Source organism: Leptonychotes weddellii, chromosome 1 (genome assembly GCF_054177405.1).
Source record: "Leptonychotes weddellii isolate Sample4059 chromosome 1, ASM5417740v2, whole genome shotgun sequence".
Lineage (NCBI taxonomy): Eukaryota > Metazoa > Chordata > Mammalia > Carnivora > Phocidae > Leptonychotes > Leptonychotes weddellii.
In genome coordinates, this window is record NC_138369.1 from 143300992 (window position 1) to 143322505 (window position 21514).

The window sequence follows — 21514 nt, forward strand, 5'->3', positions numbered from 1 at the left end:
TATTTCGCTCAGCATAATACCCTCCAGTTTCATCCATGTCATTTCAAATGGCAAGATTTCATTCTTTTAGATGGCTGCGTAATATTCCATTATATATATATACCACATCTTCTTTATCCATTCATCTCTCGATGGACATCTTGGCTCTTTCCATGGTTTGGCTATGGTGGACATTGCTGCTATAAACATTGGGGTGCACGTACCCCTTCGGATCCCTACATTTGTATCTTTGGGGTAAATACCCAGTAGTGCAATTGCTGGGTCATATGGTAGCTCTATTTTCAACTTTTTGAGGGGCAGAAGATATGAACAGACATTTTTCCCAAGAAGGCATCTCCTAATTTTTTATTGAAAAAAATTTTATAGTGTTTCGAGCCATATGGGATTAAAAAATTGAGGGGGTTAATTTCATTTTCTGGTTTTGAGTCATATTTAGAAAGGACATTCTAATGTTAAAAGTATAAGGAAATTTTACTTTGCTATAATGACTTTCATCATTAAATTGTTAAATCTTTGATTCATCTAGAATTTATGTTCGTGAAGGGAGTAAGCTAAAAATCTGTGTTTCCAGATAGATAGAATATTGTCCCCAAACTATTCATTGAATAACCAATCTATTCTCCACTGATCTGCAATGCTATCTTTATGGCATGTTAAATTCCTATTTGCATTTTGGGCCAAGTTAAAAAAAAATTTCCTATTATTTTTCATTGATTGTTCCAACTTTTCTCATGTTGGACCCATGTTACAGTTTTGGTAGGGGTAGTCAATAATTTTATATTTCAGAATTTTCTTTTGTATCTTTGCATGTTTTATTCTTATCCAGACTTAGAATTAGCATTTTTAGTCAACACCCACCCCTCAAACTTTATTTGCATTTTGTTTGGTGGGTGGTGGTGTAATAGATTAAGGTAGAATTGCCTTTTTTAAATATCAAGTCTTTCTACCGGGACCAAAATATGGTTTTCTGTATGTTCAGGTTTTTATGGGTGCCCTGTATTAGCATTTAAATTTTTTCTTCATATATATCCAGCACGTTCTGGTTAAATTTATTGTAATTTAGATATATTCTTTGACCTTTTAAAAATGAAGTCTTTTTCCCATTATCTTATAGCAGGTTAATGTTTTATATACTTTTCTGAGTTTGGATATCAATATTGTATCCAGTATAAGAATCCTTAAACTATTTGTAATAGTTTTAAATATTTTTCTCTATCAGCAAATAATCATTTTAAAGAAGCATCATTTATATGAAGAAATACAGTTTCTGGACCTCAGGTCCTCGTATTCTTGATTTATCCAAAAATCTTCCTTCCACAAGAGATTTCCTTGGCTCCTTGAAAACTTTATCTTTCTCTGCCATCATCACCAGCCATTCTTTTCTTAATCTAAAAATTGGTGATTAATAAATGTTAATGGTGATAAGAAGTCAATGCCTCTGAACATCCTTCTGGCAGACATTTAGAAAGAATCTGCACAGGAACTTCCCCAGAGAATGGTCTTTGAAGATCCTAACAGGATATTCCTTATATTTCCTATCAGGACTGAATCCTCATCAGCTCATCTTCTTTCTTTGTCCTCTGCATGAAGAATCTCATCTACTCTAATGGTTTCAAGTAATAAACATCAGGGTGCACGTACCCCTTTGGATCACTACATTTATATCTTTGGAGTAAATACCCATTCCAAATGAATGAGTTCCACATTTCTATAACCTTATTGAATACCTGTTATTCAACTGTCATTGTAGAATCAAAATTTTTCTGTTTTAAAGTCTACATTGGTATGTTTGAAACAAAATCAATCCTATATACCCTAACTACCCCCACCTCCTGTCAAGGCACTTCATTTAGGCCCCAAAGGCTCCAGTTCTTGGGGAACCTTGGGTTTAAAATAGGTAATCAGTTAGGACTAAGGAATAGGGACTAAGGCAGAAACCAGACTTAGGAACTGAGTCAATATGAGAACTGGGGGAAAAATGGAGTAAGGTTAGGAGAGGAGAACCAGGCTTGGGACCAGAGGACCCCCAGGTGGATATAATGGAAGTCTGTTATTTCTATGTACAGTTGGCAGCAAGATTGGCTTGAGGACCACACAGGACAATTCAGTTCCATTACTGGACCATGGATAGAGTTCTTAGGCTCATTCACTCAATTTTCAAGTCCTTTGCAATTGGGGCTTGACTCAGACAAGATCAGCTTGGGAACTGGAGTGGGACAAAACGAGCAGGCAAAGGGCATGGGTAAAAGGCAGGAACAGCAAAAAAAAAAAAAAAAAAAGATAAGAACAATGCCTGAAGACACAGCTTAATGTGTCCTTTTATCTGCAGGCTGCACTTTTCTGCCTACCGCACCTACAGTGTTTTTACTACTACTAATATGGTTATTCCTACCCATTTCCCTCTTCTGGACGTAGACCTCCTTTACATTTTAATTTCACTCAGAATGTATAATTTTTCTGTGGTTTAAGATTTTTTTTTTCATCTGAATTTATCTTCACAATATTTATGTATGAAAAGGCAAATATTATTCTTATTATTTTACAGATGGGAACGCTGAGCCTGTAATGTTTCACTGCAGTAAGTGTAAACAAAACCTTGAGCCCAGGCTTCCTGATTGCAACTCAGAGTTCCTTCCATGAGACCCCACTCCACAATGTAGGCATAATTTAGACTGACAATATGGCAAAGATTACTTGCTTAAAATATTGCCTCTGCCCTTCACAGAAAACTGTATCTCTGAATGGCAGTAAGTGCAATCCCATCAGTTAGCGATAAATGACCTAGTCTTAAAACTGTACAGATGAGTTAATCTCACTGGCTTTCTATTCTTATTTAGCCTATAACTGTAAGAGGTTTAGAGTAACTCTCTAAAGACATATGTTAGCCTCCAGTTTTAGTGAAGAGTGAGGAACTAAATCGGTAGGAACCTTACATGAGAAAAAGCTGGAGACTGTGAGTCACGATGGGAAATAGCGAATCCATAGCTGGTGGTCAGACAGCAGTTCCTGCTAAAGAGGACTCTGTATGGGACAGAAAATTTATGAGGGAATATCCATCCGACCTGCAAACACTGCATGAATTTAAGACACTCTTGGGTCTGCAGGGTCTGAATTCAAAGGCCAATCAACATGTTGATCAAGATCAATACCTTTGACATGAACAAGGTAAGATCTTTACTTTTTATTTGGCTATGGTTCTGCATTGTCCCCTTTTTGAAAATTTGAAATAGCTTGAGGTAAAATGTGTGCATCTCACTGAACAGGGAGCTCTTCAGAGAACCCACAGCTTGTAGGTAAGTGAGTCATTAAACACATTTAGCACTGACGGCATGAAAGTAATTGGGAACTAGCCTCTCCGCCCTTGGAAATGTTCCTCATGTAGGGAGTTATTTTAACACTAAATTAAATCTCGGCATGGAATTCTAATGCTATCGTTTAAATAAATCTAATAAGTGCAGATTGATTTACAAAGACTGTTTTCAAAGTATTTAATGCGTTGGTGACATTTTATAGAAAACCAAATTACAGGAATCTGCTTTAAAAAGTGTGATTGCATCTAGATTGGCAGGTAAAATCAATACAAATTCGCCAACATGTTGTTTGTACTCAGAAGCTGGAATGCTGGAATACTTTTTCATATCTGACCAATTTACTTACTAAACAAAACAATTTAGTTTTAAATTCAGATAAATTTTAGTTCCTAAAGATTGTCACTCAACTATTGTCTTGAATTTACTCATTCCTGAGGAGTTGCTGCACATTTAATTTTCAAGACTTGTAAAAATACAAAGATGAGGGGGAAAAAACTGGGAATAGAAAAAAATAAGCCAAAAAAGTAATAATCTGACCTAGCAGGCTCAAATTCTTCCTGCCTAATTTTCCTTGTGCCTTTCAGTTATTTTTTTACCTGTATATTTCAAAATGGGCTGATGCCATCTAGAATGAAAGGGAAAGGGGAAATGCTGCTCATTGAAAAATAGATGACTTTAGAAGGCTGTGTGTGAGAATAGATGAGAAAGAAGTGATAATTCAATACAATTAAAACAACTGGCTGTCCATTGGGACATATGGAATCTAGCACAGCTCTTTGAGCCCTTTTCCAAATCAAAACAAAACCAAAAACAAAACAACAACAAACCAAAACAGCAGATGACTTAAAAGGAGGTAATAGCCAGGAACTGGGGAAAATGAAACCTGTGGTAAATTAACAGCTATTTTGGTTCTAGTAATAATGTTGGGAGCAGATTTCTTTTAGGACATGTTCTTTGTTTTTTTGTTTTTTTGTTGTTTTTTGTTTGGGGGGTTTCCTTTTTTTAAAATTTAAGTTCAATTAATTAACATGTAGTGTATTATTAGTTTCAGAGGTAGAGTTCAGTGATTCATCAGTTGCATACAACACCCAGTGCTCATTCCATTACATGCCCTCCTTCATGCCCACCACCCAGTTACCCCATCCCCCTCCCTCAACTCCCCTCCAGCAACCCATCTGGAATAAATAGCAAGTAAGAGGAAGTAGAAGAAAGGATCAGCCACCTGGAGGACAGAGTCATGGAAAGTAATCAAGCCAAGCAGATGAGGGAGGGGGGAATATGCAAAATGAGAATAGACCCAGGGAACTCAGCAACACTGTCAAGCATAACAGTCGCATGATAGGGATCCCAGAAGGAGAAGAGCAAGAAAAGGGGCAGATTTGTCTGAAGAAATAATAGCTGAAAACTTCCTGAATCTGGGGAAGGAAAGAGAAATCCAGATCCAGGAGGCATAGAGAGCCCCCAACACAACCAGCCCAAAGAGGTCTGTGCCGAGACACAAAGTAAATAAGATGGCCAAAAGTAGTGATAAAGAGAGAATTTTAAAAGCAGCAAGAGAAAGGAAAGCAGGTACATACAAGGGAAACCCCATACGCCTATCAATGGGTTTTTCAGCAGAAACTCTGCAGACCAGAAGAAAGTGGCATGATAAATTCCAGCTGCTAAAAAAAAATCTACAGCCAAGAATACTCTATCCAGCAAGGCTTTCATTTAGAATAGAGGGAGAGATCGAGTTTCCCAGAAAAACAAAAATTAAAAGCAAAACCAGCCACATCCCTGTCACACACTATGCCATCGGCCTGTGAGTCCCAAATTCACAGTCCAGCTGCCCTCCTGCCCGAGTCAGCATGCACGGCCTGCTACCTGCTCAATGCCAGGTCAACACGCCTTCACCTCAGATTGCCAAGGGCTCAAATTGACACTCTTTCCCTCAAATTCCACCCCCTGTGCTCAAGTTTGTGCACAAAAGTGGGAATAATTATAACAGCAGAATGAAGCAACCCAAACATCTATTTCTGTGGAATATAGAATGGATAAAAGGAGTGTGCTAGGCTGAGAACATCTCCAACAAGCACATCGAAGAACAATACATACAGCATGATTCTGGTTAGTAAAAAAAAAAACAAAACAAAAACAAAACCTGGGAAGAATAAAACAAGATGAAACCAGAGAGGGAGACAAACTCTTAATAAGAGACTCGTAAGCATAGGAAGGACATGTTCTTTGTTATCAAGCATGAATGACGTACTGCCTGCTTAGCATGACAGTGTCTCCCTCCTCATAAATTTTACTTAGTGTAGATGCAAACAAACAACAGTTCTGCCCCCAAGGAGATTACAAATCAGTGGGAAAATGAGACAGATTCTGCTTTTGTTCTTAACGTTGAACTATGTTCTAGATAGGCTGTAAGCTGAATGCTTGTGTCCCCCCTGTTAACCTTAAAAATAAAACTGCCAGTTATTTTTACCAGCAAAAATGGGACTATTTGGAAATAATAGAGAATTGCAATTTTGGACAAGCAAGCTATGGCAGAACCATAGGCATGTCTGCAGAACAAAGGAGAGGAACACTCCTGTACAGAGGAAAGGGTGAGATTGGGAAGACTTTTATAAATAAAAAGTCGGTTGGAGTAAACTGGGAGTTTGAAGTATAATGGCTTTTCATTGTCTGAATTGTGATGGTATCTCATGGGCTGGACTGCTGCGGAGTGGGGATGGGGCGCTTCTTTTCCTGCTGCTGGGCTAGTAAAGTATCTACAGGCAAGATCCAGTCTCTTCCGGGTGGGTCTGCAATTGACTAGGAGTGGTAGGGTGTGAGAGCGCCCCCTGCTGGCCTCCTGACTCCATTCTAAATGAGCTTTCCCAAATTCATATGTTGAAATCGAACCCCCCCCTCCCCCCCCCGCTCCCGCGGGACAGTATTTGATAGTATTTGGAGGTCTTTGGGAGGTGATTAGGTCATGAGGGCAGAACCTTCATGAATGGGCTTAGTGCCCTTATAAAGAGATCCCAGAGTGTCTTCCTCCATGTGAGGACATAGAATACTGGCTGTCTATGAACCAGTAAGTGGGCTCTCACCAGACAGGGAACCAGCCTGAGCCTTGATCGTGGATTTCCTCGCTTAAAGAACTGTGAGAAATAAATTTCGGAGTGCTTTAAACCACCCAGTCTACGGTATTTTTGTTACAACAGCCCGAAGTGACCCAGACCCGAACTGTGTGCATGTTGGCATGTGGTCTGTGTGTCTCTGCCTATGTGTGTGTGTCTCAGCTCCTTCTCTCCGCCATCCTACATCTTTTGCTCTTCGTGCAGCGGCTGCTATCCCATTGTGCCCGCTAAAAGCCGTCTCGTTCACAGCGGAGGTCTGTGGTTCTAGAAGGCAGCTTCTCAGACTCTGGCAGTCCTGCTGGGAGGTTAGAAGATGAGCTGTTGTCAGGGTTTCTCAGTTATTCTTCCAAGTAGCTGGTGACCTATCCCAGGCCAGAGATTTTGTTGTTAGCTCAGTGTTTGTGGAAGCACTGCGTGTCGGTGGTTCCTGGGTGAGAACAGGAACGTGGGAAAAGGAGCGCTGGGTAGAAACAAGAAGGGCTGTCAAAATGAGGCAGGGGCTGTGGTCAGCCAGGCAATCTGCGCATGCGCCATCGGAGTGGCCTCTCCGCGACAGCCTCGGGACAGCCAAGCCCACCTCAGGAGTTTAATTTAAATCACTCGGGAGTTCTGCTGGTGTTCGCGATTTATCGTAGAGATTTTATGTTTGCTTAGCGAGCAAGTGAACCTAGGCGGTGATGACGGATGCCACATAAAGGGTGGGGATCTCGATATAAAATCAGGTTGTAAAATGAGAAGAAGGATTGTTCGTTATCAAGTGATAGTAAGAAATGATATGCAGTTATGCACAGGAAAACAAAAAAAGCCGTATATTTAATCAGATCGATAAAACTATCAGCTGTCCAGAATCCTGGAGGATTTACTCTTTCTGTGGAGCTTCTCTACGGTTTTAACTATTCTGGATGGAAATCATTGGAAAATGCATTTCATACTTTTCCTGACTCCTCAAAGTGCCGGTGAAACGTTTTTTGATATCAGAGTCATTATCATGAACATTGGTTGTTACATTTTTGAAATACCACCAAGCACCCATGCCTATTGAAGTTGCTGGGGCTAAGTTTCCTGATGCTGAAAATCATGAAAATATATGCTTTCGTTGTGTTTGCCTTTTGTTGTTTTTCTCTTTCCCTGCTGTCAGATACACCTTTCCCAGCTTTCTGATTGTTCTAATAATAATGAGCTTCCAATCTCTTTGTACACTGTCATTTCTAACCTGGCTTTGTTATGTACTCCAGTTAACTAAACCTGTTGGAATCATGCTTCAAGTAGAAATAAATAGATCCTAAAGTTTAGAGCATAATTCCTGTGGCTAATCACAGACCCTTGCAGGCGTCTCCTTGTCACTCCTCAACAGTAGTTAATTAACCATAGTTAATGCTTGAAATGTGTGTGATGGTGTTCTAGGGATGGTACATAAACTAACGCATTCAACATCGCAGTGATAATAGAACCTACTTTACAGTAGCGGCCATGACGTTGGCACCTCAGATCTAACCGGAAGGTAATTGACCAGGACCCCAGGTGCATTGCTTTGAAATCCTTCACTGCATGCACCGAGTCCATGCTTGGTTTTAGATTACCACCAATGATTGAGTGTGGCAGAAATAATAAGGCGAACCCATTTCTAAGACACAGGATTCCTTTGTCAGCAGACTTTGACTCAAGGATTCCCTGGTGGCTTTGTCAAACCATTGGTTTCGGGAGTGTCTAGGACACTTCCGTCCAAACTTCTTTTACACCCTTCTTCATCTGGGTCAGATTAGCTCATTCAGCCTTTCCTGACTTCCTTCCTGTTTCATTCCAAATAGCATTTCTCCAAATAAGATCTTTCAATTAGGATTAATAGGTCTAATATCCAATGAATAAGAGTCACAGGAAAAGAGCCCAGAGAAAATGTAAAGTTATAACAAACAACCCAGAAAAATTTCCCAGACCTATTAGACACATGTTTCACAAGGGCCCAGCACAATAAATAGAAAGACATCAACCTACAGTGTACATGGAGAAATTTTTTTAAGCAGGGATAAAAAGAAATTCCTAAATCTAAGAAGAAAAAAATATATATATCACATCTTTATCCATTCATCAATCAATGGACACTCTTGCTTCCATATCTTGGCTATTGTAAATAATGTTGTTATAAACATAGGGATGCATGTATCTCTTAAGCATATTTTTTATTGTTCCTTGATTTGAGTTTGCATCCAAACAAGGTCCATAGGTGGAAATTGGTGGCTATGACTCCTAAGTCTGTTTTTTTCTGTAATAGTCCCCTAACCACCTCCTCCCCCCCCCCACCCCCCATTTATGCCATTCATTTGCTGGAGAAAGTGAGTCATTGGTTCTGTAGAATGTTTTGCATTCTGGATTTAGTTGATTGCTTTCTTGTGCTATCTAGCTTTCTAGTGCTATCAAGCTGTCTATTCTTCATATCTGTAAATCTTGAATAGATTCAGATTCATTTGCTTGGCAAAAAATACTTTGTAAGTGCATAATTATTGGTTGTCACACTTTTCTTGGATTGTCCATTAGTTTCAGGAGGTGTCAGCCTGATGATGATGAGGCAATTATTAACTCCATGTAAAATAAGGAAGTCCATAATTTTGGTACACCAATGGGCTCTACAGAGAACAAAATGTACTAGTCATTAAAATTAAACTCTTGACTACAATTGTGAATATGGAGGAAGAACTGTGGTGTGCTCGGAAATGTTTAACTAGTTCTCCGGGGTGGTGGGGGAAGCCCTGGTAACCTATGCTGATTTCCATGGCGTAAATACTCCCACCATGGCCAATTTCAAGCTACCAACCATTTAATAGTTGGTCTGCAAACTTCCTGAAAATTTAACAATCAGCTAGCACCAGAAGATAGAATAGGCGCCAGGACACTACTTGGATATATATATGGGATCATGGAACTAAAGACCTGTCATTTGCTATAACAGGAAATTAAACAGATAATGTCTAGAATTGATAAATCTAAAACATCAGTAGAATAACCATCATTACAAAGATGTAAATAAAGGCTAGAAAAAATAACCAGAAAGTTCAAAGTTTCACATTATACACCTTTTCATTTAATTGATTAAAAAGTACGACACGGTGTAAGTGTGTGGCTCTTGTGGTCTGTGTGAAACCCGCACAGGGTGAGACGGCAGGACTTGAAGTTAGGTGGGCTCCCAGCGCTGACGGTGTCACCGCAACTTTAATAGTCCCCTAACCCTCCCCTCCCCCACCCCGCCATTTGTGCCATTGATTTGCTGGGGACGTGCCTCACTGCCGAAGCGGAAGCGGATGAGAGGCTGGGGAGCATTCCAGCTGGGTCTGGGCCAGCACAGATACTCCACAAACAAGAAACACTGTGAAACTGATGATGTTGCTGGCTCTTGGCTCCTACAAGGCACTGTTCTCGCCTCAGCATCCGTGGGCTTCACCTGGAGATGGATGCAAAATGCCCAGTTCCCGGGAAGCTGCCTCCCATCCGAGGCACGAACCTACACTCTGGGCTCTATGCATAGACAAAATTGAACTAACTTGTGCTGTGCTGAGATCCAGCCATGAGAGAAGCACCCAGCAGCGCTGTGCATCCTGTACCTTCGCACTCCCGCCGCCCTGCTTTCTTCACACGAGATCTGCCATTTGCTCTGCACCTCTCCTCTCTCTTTCTAAGTACGAGTAGTGCGTGAATTCATCCTTGTGAAACAACAGTGCAAAACACGAACGATAAAAACACATTAATCATCCCCTTCAGATCCTGCATGCTTTCCCAGACCAGGAACCTACCATGGCGGTGTAAAATAGATGTTGAACAAATATTTACTGAGTGATTGAATAAAATAGTGACAAATGGAGTATCGTCACTCTTATATTTGCACTTTTTCCCCCTTTCCATCCCTCTCTCTCCTTCCCTCCCTTTTCTTTTCATATTTATACCAAGGAGGGCCACTGTGTCTTCCAAAGTATAACCTAGTTCCCAATTAGAGTGATTATCTCAAGGGACATTTTAAAATTTCTTTTCTACCTCTATAGCTTTTAAGAATTTCAGCTCACACACTCAGGCATTCGGGAAATGTAACTTTAGTTTTCCATAACGGAGTTAATTTATATTTTGAGCCCCCATTTTACCAAGGAGTGCTCCCCCTTCCCAGGGCTGCAGGTAAGGCCCTTGCATCGAAATCGGCATTAACCCGGGGCAGAGGGGCAGCTGTTCACACTGGTATTTGCTGAGACTGCATCTCTCCTCTCACCTCCTGCCCCCACTCGCAAGGCCGCTGTCTGCACGGCGGGCCTCCTGGGTCAGGTTCTTTCCGAGCTTCCTCATACTCCTAGGCACAGAAGCCTCCTCGGCTGGCTCAGGACTGTGTGATCAGATTCTCCATCCAGCCCTTCCTCCCAAGCCCAGTGAGTGAACCACAGGTGCTTCTGTTCTTCTATCCGCCACACCCACCTGGCGTATTTCCTGTCACCCAGACCTCCAGCCATGCTTGGCCCTCATAGAGCAGTGCCCTCTCCCCATTCCCGTTCCCCAGAGTCTTGCAATTCTCTCTTCTTTCCCGAATCCAGCCTCTGGAATCTTGATCTAGTTTGGAAGGACCCAGGAGAAACTAGAGAAAACTGGCTCTAATTATGTGTTCTTTCCAATTTTTTGTTTATGGCATAAATTTTATGCTCTGAATCCTAAATGGCTTAAACTATTGAGAGTCAAGAGCTAAGAATGAACTTGCTTTCCGCTTTTCTGCTACAGTGACTTAACTCTTAGGCAATGAAAATCTTCACTGACTATGGGAGGGCTAGATGATAGAAGAGATTAGCAGGGGCGTCTGGGTGGCTCAGTCATTAAGCGTCTGTCTTCGGCTCAGGTCATGATCCCAGGGTCCTGGGATCCAGCCCCGCATCGGGCTCCCTGCTCGACCGGAAGCCTTCTTCTCCCTCTCCCACTCCCCCTGCTTGTGTCCCCTCTCTCGCTGTGTCTCTCTTTGTCAAATAAATAAAATATTTTTAAAAAATAAAAATAAAGAAAAAAAGATTAGCAGGAGAAGAGTCACATCCTCAATACACCCCATTATTATCCCACTGCATTTGCAAATATTTACTGAGCACCTCCTTGTCCTCAAAGGAGTTTAGAATCTCGTGGGATGGCAAATGCATCCTCAAGTAATAAAAGATAGTGAAGAATCGAAGACTGAAAGAGGGCAAAGCATACTATTTAATTGCAAGATTCTAGATGGGTCTCAGGTACTCTAGGCTGGTTTTAAACCCTGCGCGGGGATGTGACCGATGGACCAGCTTCTCCCTAGACATGCAGGCTGGATGGGGGGCAGGAAACTCTCCAGTGCTATCCCAGCAGGACAGGCACGGTAGAAAAAGCACACTCGCATTTTGGAGTGGTGTGAGGGTGGGGGTGAGTAGGTAGGTAGTAGACGTGACTTTCTATACCCCCAGAGAGTTTACAATCTGGTTGAGGATAAAAGTTATGTGGTGACTAAATGCCCAAAGCATAAAATAAGGCAGCATAACAAACTATAGCAGGACTGAGCTATTCAAGGTACATTTATTGGGATCCAAAGATGAAACAAAAATAAAATGTAGAATTAGGCAAGGCCTTTTGGAGAAGTTGAGGCACTTTGGGACTCTGGAAGAAGGGAAGAACTTGAATTATTACCCGTAAATGCTAACACTGAATGCTTCTGTACCAGTCACTGTTTTAAGCACTTCACAGTCATTAGATTCCTCACAGCAATATTATATACGTAGCTACTATTTTTCACATTCGCATTCCCATTTTCCCAATGAGGACACTGAGGCACAGAGAGGTTTAGTCACTCACCTGAAACGACACAGCAGAATTGGAATGCTGGCGGTCTGACTCCAAGGGCTGCACCGTAAATTGCTACGGTATTCCACCTTTAACAGGGGAGTTGCGAATTTCAATTAAGAGAACAGCTCTCTACCAGGTAGGAGAGGGGAGGGTATGTGGGGACCTCACCAAGACAGAGGGTCACTGCTAGAGCATCCCTGGCAACCCCACATGTCGGCCGTCTCACCTGTGTCTCTGCCGTGTCCAGACAGCCCATTGTTGCCACTGCGTGAGTTCTTACATCACAGCTGAGCAATGAGGCATGCCGAGTACCGAGAAGCCCGTAGTGACTTGCCTGGAGAATCTCAGAGCAGAAAGTGAGCCCTTGGCCCTCTGGCTGCCGGTGACATTCTTTCTCTCTGATAGGCGTGAAGGTGAATGGATGGCACTCTGGGCCACATCTAGGCGTCTGGGCTTTATCCAAACAGAGTGCCATTGGGAGCTCCGAGATCAAAAGTGCTCCGCCCCTTGTAAGACTCCGAGGTCTACAAGTGAGAGAAAATGGTTTCTCTGAACTTACGGGTTTGGAACTCAAACCGTAAATGGAGTGATGGTTTAAGCCAGAAAAGCTGTTGTCAGCACTAGGGGACATTTAAAGGCTAGGAGAAAACAAAACAGCAGGGCAAGTTTTCAGGGTATTTAAATTCACCTCCTCGGAAAATCCTGGGAATCAAGAAGGAGGGAAGGCGAATGATTTCTTAGAAACGTGGGTGATAACTGTTACAGAAAGAGAAGTGAGGGTAAGTTGCAAGCTGGGGGATCTAATAGATGATTACTACAATATATGTGCTGGTTTACCTATAAATATGTTCACAAATCAAATCTTAGCTTCGATGTTAGCTTCCTTGCTATTTTTAATGAGCCTTTTTGTGAATCTCTGTACTACGAAGCCCAGGCCACCCCCGGGGCGGTGGAGGCTCTACAGGAGGGGTGAGGCTGCCGGGCCCCATCCCAGCTCTGACCCTTATCGTGTGTGTAATCTCGGACAAGACTCAGATAGCCTGTGTGTGTCAGGGTCGTCAGTTCTAAAACCGAGACAAGACTTAGCCCGCCTACACCATCCCTGAGCTCATGTGAAATAACGAGGAGAAAACTGGGAAAATGTGCACGATAGCCCACCAAGGGATGGTGCGTTTATCTGTAAAATGCAGATAATTCTGATCTCAGTCCCCACGCGTCTGACAACAGTGAAGATTAACTTTATTCTTTACCAAGCTCAAATTCGATTTCCGAATGAAAGGGTGTACCTCCAGGTGCAGAGGCCGCTTGCCCACCATTTCTCCTCTTTAACCGACCCCAGTGCTGTAGATGGTCCTTTGTGCTGGTTGGGGGCACATTGGCCCCTTCAAATGGTTGCCAGTCACAGAATGAAATTAATTAAATGGGAATCATCTTCGAGTTTCAACCGTCTTTTCAACACAGGATAGCTGCACGGGAGCGCTGGCTCTACTTGAAATTCACAGGTGACCTCTGGTTAGTTGGTTCCTTCGCTTCTCTCTGTGTGAGAACCCTTGAAAAATGGATCAGGCAACCTGGCTTTTAACTTGTGTCATAATTGCTGCCGCTCATTAACCCCCTGTCTGCCCTGCAGCTTCTGACACTGTATTAGGTTGTCTGGCCTGCAGGGTGACCTCCATTACTGCCGCTCTTCGTAAGACACATTACTGGAAACATGATCATCTACTCCAGCCCACGAGGCTGCAATCTCTTAAAGGGAAAGACCGAGCCTACTGCTTCTGAACGACCAACTCAGAAGCTCTCAGGAAGCATTTGTTGGTGATAATAAAATACCTCATCTTTGGTCAACACTTTGTAATTTACAAAGCGTTTCCGTGTATAACATCACTTATCAACATGTTGCTTGAGCTTCTCATAGAATTTTACCCGTTAAAGACATCAACTGTGCCTGCTGACATACATTGAAACGTAAGCTGTTGTAACTCGTGTATTTGAACAAAATCTGTTGGAATTGTCGTTCTCAAATCTGGCTCCATATTAGAAGCACCTGGGGGTGTTATTAAAGTGACCCCTGGCTGGGCCTCCACCTTAGCCCCACCGAATCAAAACAATGTTTTGTTTGTTTTAAACTGCCAGGTGGTTTGACTGTGCATCCAGATAGGAACACCACAGTTATGCCAGAAAGACCACTGTCAAAGTGCTAGAAAGCTGGGCTCTAAGCCAATTTTTGCTACCGAAGAGCTTCGTAGCATGGATACATTTAAAAAAGGGACTTTGGGTCCAAATCTATTAATTCAGAGGCAGTTCCTCTGACTGTTCTTTTAGCTACATCATAGTAGAGAAACACAGCCTTGAAGCAAGTAATACAGGTCTATATGCTCCACCATCTGGTCCGTCTCTGTTTACCTCTTTTATTCAGTAAAGACAAGGATCCAGGCTTTTCCATGGGAAATAACATTCTTAGGAGACAACAAGCTGTCTGACTTAGGGTGAGACTGGATTTTATTTTATCTGTGACAATATTGCTTAGGGAGACACATTGGCTACCTAAGGAAGTTCTTGCAAAAGGCTTCCATTGCTACAGTCGCTGGTGGGTCTTCCAAAGTTAGCCCATTCAGAAGTGATCCAATTCAGACAATTGTTCTGCCTTCCCCCAAAGCACCTGAGACTGCTGCTAATCCACAGTGGTCCAGACACCACCGAGCTGGCCGCATGCTGGGCACAGATGCTCAGGGCTTCCTGATTGATACCCAGGAAACCTATTCAGAATTGTGAGCTTGTTTGATAAGTACTGTGAGAAATCCTTTGTCCCAGAACACTTGAATTTTGTACAGTTGTGGTCAAGAACAACTTTGTTTGATCTGCGTAAAGATCATGCTATAGAACCGACCTACCAAGCCAGCAGTATATTTCTCATCTTAAAGAGCTGAGTCTCTTTTCAGGACATTCCGGAAACTCCATGGCTGATGGAGACTATGTTTGTTGTTAATGTAAGTGTCTGTCGGTGAAAATGGGGTTAGGTCATAAATGCTGAACATAACTTTTACAGATTTCAAAAATTCACAAAACTATTTTAAAAAGTATTCATAGATGTTTGACAAAATTGAGAGGGTCCTTATATTACCTAGTTTTTTTTGCAGCTCCTAAAATGCAAATTAAATATCACCGACGATTATGGATCAATCATACAATGTGCTTATACTAACTCTCTCGGTTTCCTTACCCTGACCATCTGAGCAACCATTTCCGGGCAGACATTTCAGTTCCTGTGTTGCTGCTGACTTGCCACAGCTGGTAAAATACCACTGGGAAGTGTCACATGTGAAAGAATGGAAACATTGAAATGTCTTCAGGTGAGGGGCTGTGGAAATTTGTGAATTCTTCCCAGGTAGCGATTCTGTGAAAAGTAGCAGAACATTAATGCTGTGAGAAGTGGTAGTTTTACTCTGGGGGAGGGTTTGGAAGATCTGTGTTGGATTCGGATTATTTGTTTTCCTGAATGAGAGGGTGCACTAGAACGTATGGGGTCTGACCCCTAGTTGTTGTAATAACAATCCTGTTCCTATGGTCTTGGCGTCAATAGACCCCAGGACGCTGTGCTTATTGGTATATACCGTTTAGGGCCTTTTTCGGGTTAACTGAATTCAGGTGTGAAAAGCACAATGCCTGGCCTGTGTGTGTAGCAACTTTTACATCAGCATCAATAGTTGTCATTGTCCTCGTTTGAGGAGGCTTCCTGGAAGAGAAGCCCTAGAAACTGATGCTGGGCAACTTGAGGTCAGCTTCGGAGAAACTGCTACAAAACTCACGTATAGATGATCTTTGTGAGTACGGTTCTAAGGGCCATTCAAAAGGATCAGCAGAGACATGTGAATTACAAACCAGAAAAACCTATCTGATTCCGGCTGCCTGTTCCCACTCCATCCAAGGATGCTTTAAGCCTGACATCTACAAATCTCACCAGCAGCACTCGAGACTCAAGACACTGGTGTCTCCCCACCTGGTGTCAAGACTCCCTCACTGCCGTAACTTCAAGCTGGTGGATGATCCTCTCTGCTCAAGGAAACGCCCATATATTAGCAACTCTAGACCCAGCTGCCTCAGTCTTCCATAACCTCTATTAAATTCCCAACTGACCAATGTTGACCCATAGGTAGGGGCATCTCTACGCCCTTCATTCAGCATGAAGCAGCTACTGAAGACGAGACCTCCACTCAAATGCCAAAGATTTGTCCTTGTTCATCTGTCAGGGGGGAAATGTAGAGGCCACTTGTATTCAATCTACTTGGACAATGGAAACCTGAGTAAGGTAGAAGGGCCCAGAGTGATCCCCAACCCCCTGGCTGGATACAAACAGGCCCATTAGGTGGGACCCACCTCAAAATATCCATAAGTCGTAGCTGATAAATGGGTTACATACACCAGGACACAGGTACCAAAAAAGGAAAATTCCATCTGTTCCCAGACCTTCTCACCTTCCCTCTTTAAATACAGCCCCTCGTCATTGCCTCATAGCAGACAGCCTCTCCCTTACTGTCCTGCCCCCCTGCTCCTTTGCAGTGTTTTCAATAGACTTCTATCTCCTTTAAAAAAAAATAGTTGTCATTGTCATTATGATTATTAGGATTGTTATTTTTACTATTATTTGCAAAATGAAGGACTGTTTCTAGAACTGAAATTCTACAATTTGAATCTGTGAAATGAAGCCAAGTTCCCCCAAGGACATTACCGAGATTATAAATTTGTACCTCCATCCCTGGGACAAAACTCCAAAGCAGATGTCTCAAAATATATTGAGATGACATTTCAATATCTGTTTCTTGGAGTCTCTCAGGCATACAGAGAGTGATGGCAGGACCACACTGGCATATCAGATGATATCTACGGTGATATCTTACCTGGGTGTTTTACCAAGTGGGGAGAATGGAGGGGTTAGTCAGGGCTGCAATGCAGGTGTGAGGCCCTGAAGAGGGGGAAATGCTGAGCCAAAGCAAGTACCAGCCGCAGAGCAAAGGGACACTGTAGAGACTTAGCCAAGAGCAGAGGTGAAGACACAACAGGGTTAGCTACACCAGTGTGTGGGCTTCTGTTCCTGGAGGGGCAGGTGGGGAAATTTCCAGGGAAACATAGGCCGGGAGGGCTATTGTCTCTGGGGTGCTGGAGGCTAAATCCTTGGGTAGGGCGAGGGGGCTAAGGATTCCCAAATGGACAGAAGTGTTCATCAAAGATACCAAGAAGCAGGAGAGGCAAGAGGAGAGAGAACACTTTTTGTCCCACTGAGCCAGATGGTTCTGCAAGCCAGGTAAGGGAGATCTGGAAGTGGTGGCTCCAAGAGCTCTCTGGGCTCACAGTGTCCCTGAGACGAAGCAGCTCAGACCACACAGGCCAGCTGTCCCTTGGGCAGCACTAGGTATGAAGGAAGCACAGGCACCAAGGTGTAGTATCTTCAGACATTGGGTCACCTTATTTTATACGACTGTATTGCCAAATAGTCTACCCATGTGAATCCAGAACAACACGCTGCACTGAATGTGTCCCATCTGTATGGACACCCCTTTCAGAAGAAGAATTCGGTTGTAATGTGTTTTGAGGGCAATAAATACTGGATGGTACAAAGAACAAAAGCCTTAGAGTAAGGCTAACTGTATTTAAATCCTAGATCCACCTATGTCCTAACTTTGTTATTTAACTCGTCTATTTAGCCTCTCTGAAAATCCGTTTTCTCCTCTGTAAGCTAAGAATAATAAGGCTGCCTGTCAGGTTGCTGTTAGAATTAGAGATGATGCTTGGAAAGTGACTAGCACAGTGCTTGAAATATATATACGATAGATTTTATAGCTTTTATACTGAGTAATAAATAATAAAATAATTGATTCATATGCATATACGTTTTATAATTTAACTTTCTATCTGCATTTCAAATTGATCATATCCTGAAAGCAACTGTAATTTATGGCAGGTTGTGAACCCTGCCTGGAGACCACATAATTCCACCTGTGGATTTTCTGCTGACTAGAACAGAATAGATTTTGTTTTCCTTATTTTTTATTGTATTAGACTTCTTTTTTTTTTTTTAAATATTTTATTTATTTATTTGACAGAGAGAGACACAGCAAGAGAGGGAACACAAGCAGGGGGAGTGGGAGAGGGAGAAGCAGGCTTCCCGCTGAGCAGGGAGCCCTATGTGGGGCTTGATCCCAGGACCCTGGGATCATGACCCGAGCCGAAGGCAGACGCCCAACGACTGAGCCACCCAGGCGCCCCTATTGTATTAGACTTCTAAAGTTTCATCTCTTTAATGGTAGAAAGAAAGAACAGAAAGTCTTACATATTTTTTTATCTTTTTATACTTTCTTTATAGATGTAAAAAGTATGCCTTATAGTTCCCATACATTTTAGAAACCACGAGAAAGCTTGGATTTAAAGTCTCCATATATTTTTTCTCTCTCTTGTTTTCACCGCCTTCTACAAAATGATTCATAATGTGTTAATGGACCAAACTCCTTTTGGAGCCCAAGGAACTGTCATGCTTCCATATCTTGGCCCTGTTTAACTCTTCCCTTTAACCAACTCCACCCCAAGAACATAATGTATAAATCTATAAATGTGTTGGGGTTCAAATGATTTTTGTACACATGCTCCCAAACTCTCCTTCTCTGAGGCTCATGAGAATGGGCCCAATTTTCTCCCTGCCCTCAACCTCAAAGGAGGATCCTGCCATTGCCAAACTAATGTTTTAGGATTTTGGTGCAGAATTATGAGACACATTGGGAGAGTGAAAGGCTGAAGTGTTCTCGTGCTCAGGCTGGCTGTGAAGACACCGGGCAGTGGAGATTGCTGAAGGTTGAGCAGCAGGACGTATGTGCGGGAGCAGATGGGAGAGGAAGGGGGTGTTGTGAAGAAATCCATACATTTCTTGCAACTTGTGTTTGTTCCAGAAATGAAAGTAAAGACTTGCTGTTATTTTGAAATTAATTTTTGATTGCTGGGCTGGATTTGTATGCCTGCGTCATTCTGCGACTGAACCATGTGGGTCATATTTTTTCTAATTAGTCTTAATAAGGTTATATAAATTCAAGTGAGAATAAGTCACAATTACCACAGCCACTTAGATACCTAGATGATAACATTGCCTACAAAAGAAGACATCTATAAGAAAAACAGCTTAGGTCTGTGGTTCCCAAATCTTAGGATACATCAGACTTCCCTGGGGAGCATTTTAAAATGCAGACTCTTGGGCCCCAACCCAAGTAGTTTTGATGGTGTTGTTTGGGGGTCAGGTTCTAGGAATCTGCATATTTCATTGTCCCCTTGTGTTTATGATGCAGGGAGTTTATGAACCCTACTCTGGTGCAAGGCCAATCGGTATCAGACATCTCCAGACAGTTCTATGTGCCACAAGGACTCCGGTGGCTCAAATACAGCAATATGAACTTAACAGTGGTTCCCTTGGATAGCCTCAAAGAAAAGTCTTTGAACATCCTCTACTGCATTCTTCCTAGTCACATTTGCAGGAACATCTCACCTTCTCTGTGGTTTTTATCCACCTCCCCACCCTGGGCTTGAAAACTAGAGGTTACCCGAAGGCAATAATTACCTTATCTTCTGATTTACAGAATAAGCATTACCTAAAACTCTCTCCAACACTAACACAAGCCATTAAATCACATTCACCAGAGTTGTCTCACTGATGTAAATTTCTACAAAATCTTACCAGAAAGATAATTGGAAAGAAGAGTTGGCTGTAGATGGCTAAGAATTTGTCTAATTACATAACGGAATGCTAAAATAAAGACAGAAAATGTTTTGCTTGCAGGAAATTTTGCCAAAGCCTGCACTTGTCTAAGTAGAAAAGGCTTCCTTCCTTACCCACCATCAACTTTGGTTGTAGATTAGCAGGATTGTCCATTTTAAAGCCATACAATGAAAATATTTGTGCTCATCTCCTGATATAGTTTGCTCAGAGCTTCCACAGCCTGGTTTGGAAGGAGTTAGGGCCACCTGCCCACTGTTGCTTAATCATAAAATACCAAATGTTCTAAAGTCAACATTACTCAGTCTAGTCTGTTGCCATTCATCATACAGGTGATGCCAAAAACTGTGATCACTGAAGCAAGACTCGAGAAGTGAAACAAACCCTCACAAAATAAAGGTTTTTATGGAAACTTTATAGCAAGCTAACTCAGCCTTCTCAGGGGGGACGCTTCTGTAACCTTTGGACAAACACGCATAAGGACTACCCAGGGAACAGTTGTATTGATTGGTCAGCACTAAGAGACGCAGGAGGAAGACCTGGGAGCCAATGTGCCCTGATTGGATACTGTCCACCCAACTTCTATCCTCTGCACCTGCCGGTCTCGTCACTGAAAAATAATGGTCATGTCCCGCCAAATCGGAAGATATCTTGATGTCATCTTAAATACATTTCCACTCTATGATAACATATCTCCCTTGCCTCAGCCATAGTAGGCTAGGGATTAATATGGTGAAGTGGTAACAAACAGTAAGAAAGGCTGATGGAGAAAAGGTAAAACCAGCTATGTTTTGTAGACTTGAGTAAATTTCCTTTAGGAGATTCATTCAACCAGACTCCAAACTGTTAGTAGAAGTCTTATCACTTATAAGAAGTATTAAAGTTATTGATAGGGTGAAGATATCTAAGCTGTAAAATGTAAAAATCTAATACATGAAGTAAAATTTTAAAATATTTTATGATATTTTTATTATATATTGTAGAGAATTTTAAAAAAATAATACATTTGAAGACAATGCTATAGTTATTAGCACATTGGCTTTTAATAGCCAAGATATTGTAGTAGTCTACCATACAAAACAAGCAAAGTAAAATAAAACAAAGAGCTGTTAACCAGCAAGCAGGCTTTGCTTCACATCCAGAACTACTGGTGATTTTTCATTTGCTTTTCTTATAGGCTAGACACAAAAGCTTGAGCCTCAAAGCAAACACATACCATTTTACAGGCCGATAATTCTCAAACCCTTTATATCCAAGGGAAAGGGAGTACTTTATGTCACATCCTGGTTTGTAAATAGGACTCTACATTCCAAAGTTCCAAGGAGGATGCAGCTGACAACATGTTTTCTTGGGCTGAATATGCTGGCGTCTGAACTCCCACGGGAACATAGCAGAGAGTGAGTTGCACACACCTCCTGGAGCTGGTCACCTTTCTTAAGATGGTTGAGCGTTTGGCTGAGCAAGGTTTGAAGGGTGTGAGTCTTAAGAATGATACCCACTATTTCTGTTCCAACTGGGAGTGTTTTACC

General features: G+C 42.1%; 1 protein-coding gene across 1 annotated transcript in view; it reads left to right on the forward strand.

The window, feature by feature from the left end:
- Positions 1 to 2911: 2911 nt before the first annotated feature.
- GUCA1C (guanylate cyclase activator 1C) overlaps positions 2912 to 21514 on the forward strand; it is a 31902-nt gene continuing 13299 nt past the window's right edge. The window contains 2 exon segments of the mRNA XM_081804387.1: positions 2912 to 3139; positions 3141 to 3165. Coding sequence (XP_081660513.1) covers positions 2964 to 3139; positions 3141 to 3165 — 201 coding nt within the window. The 5' untranslated portion in view covers positions 2912 to 2963.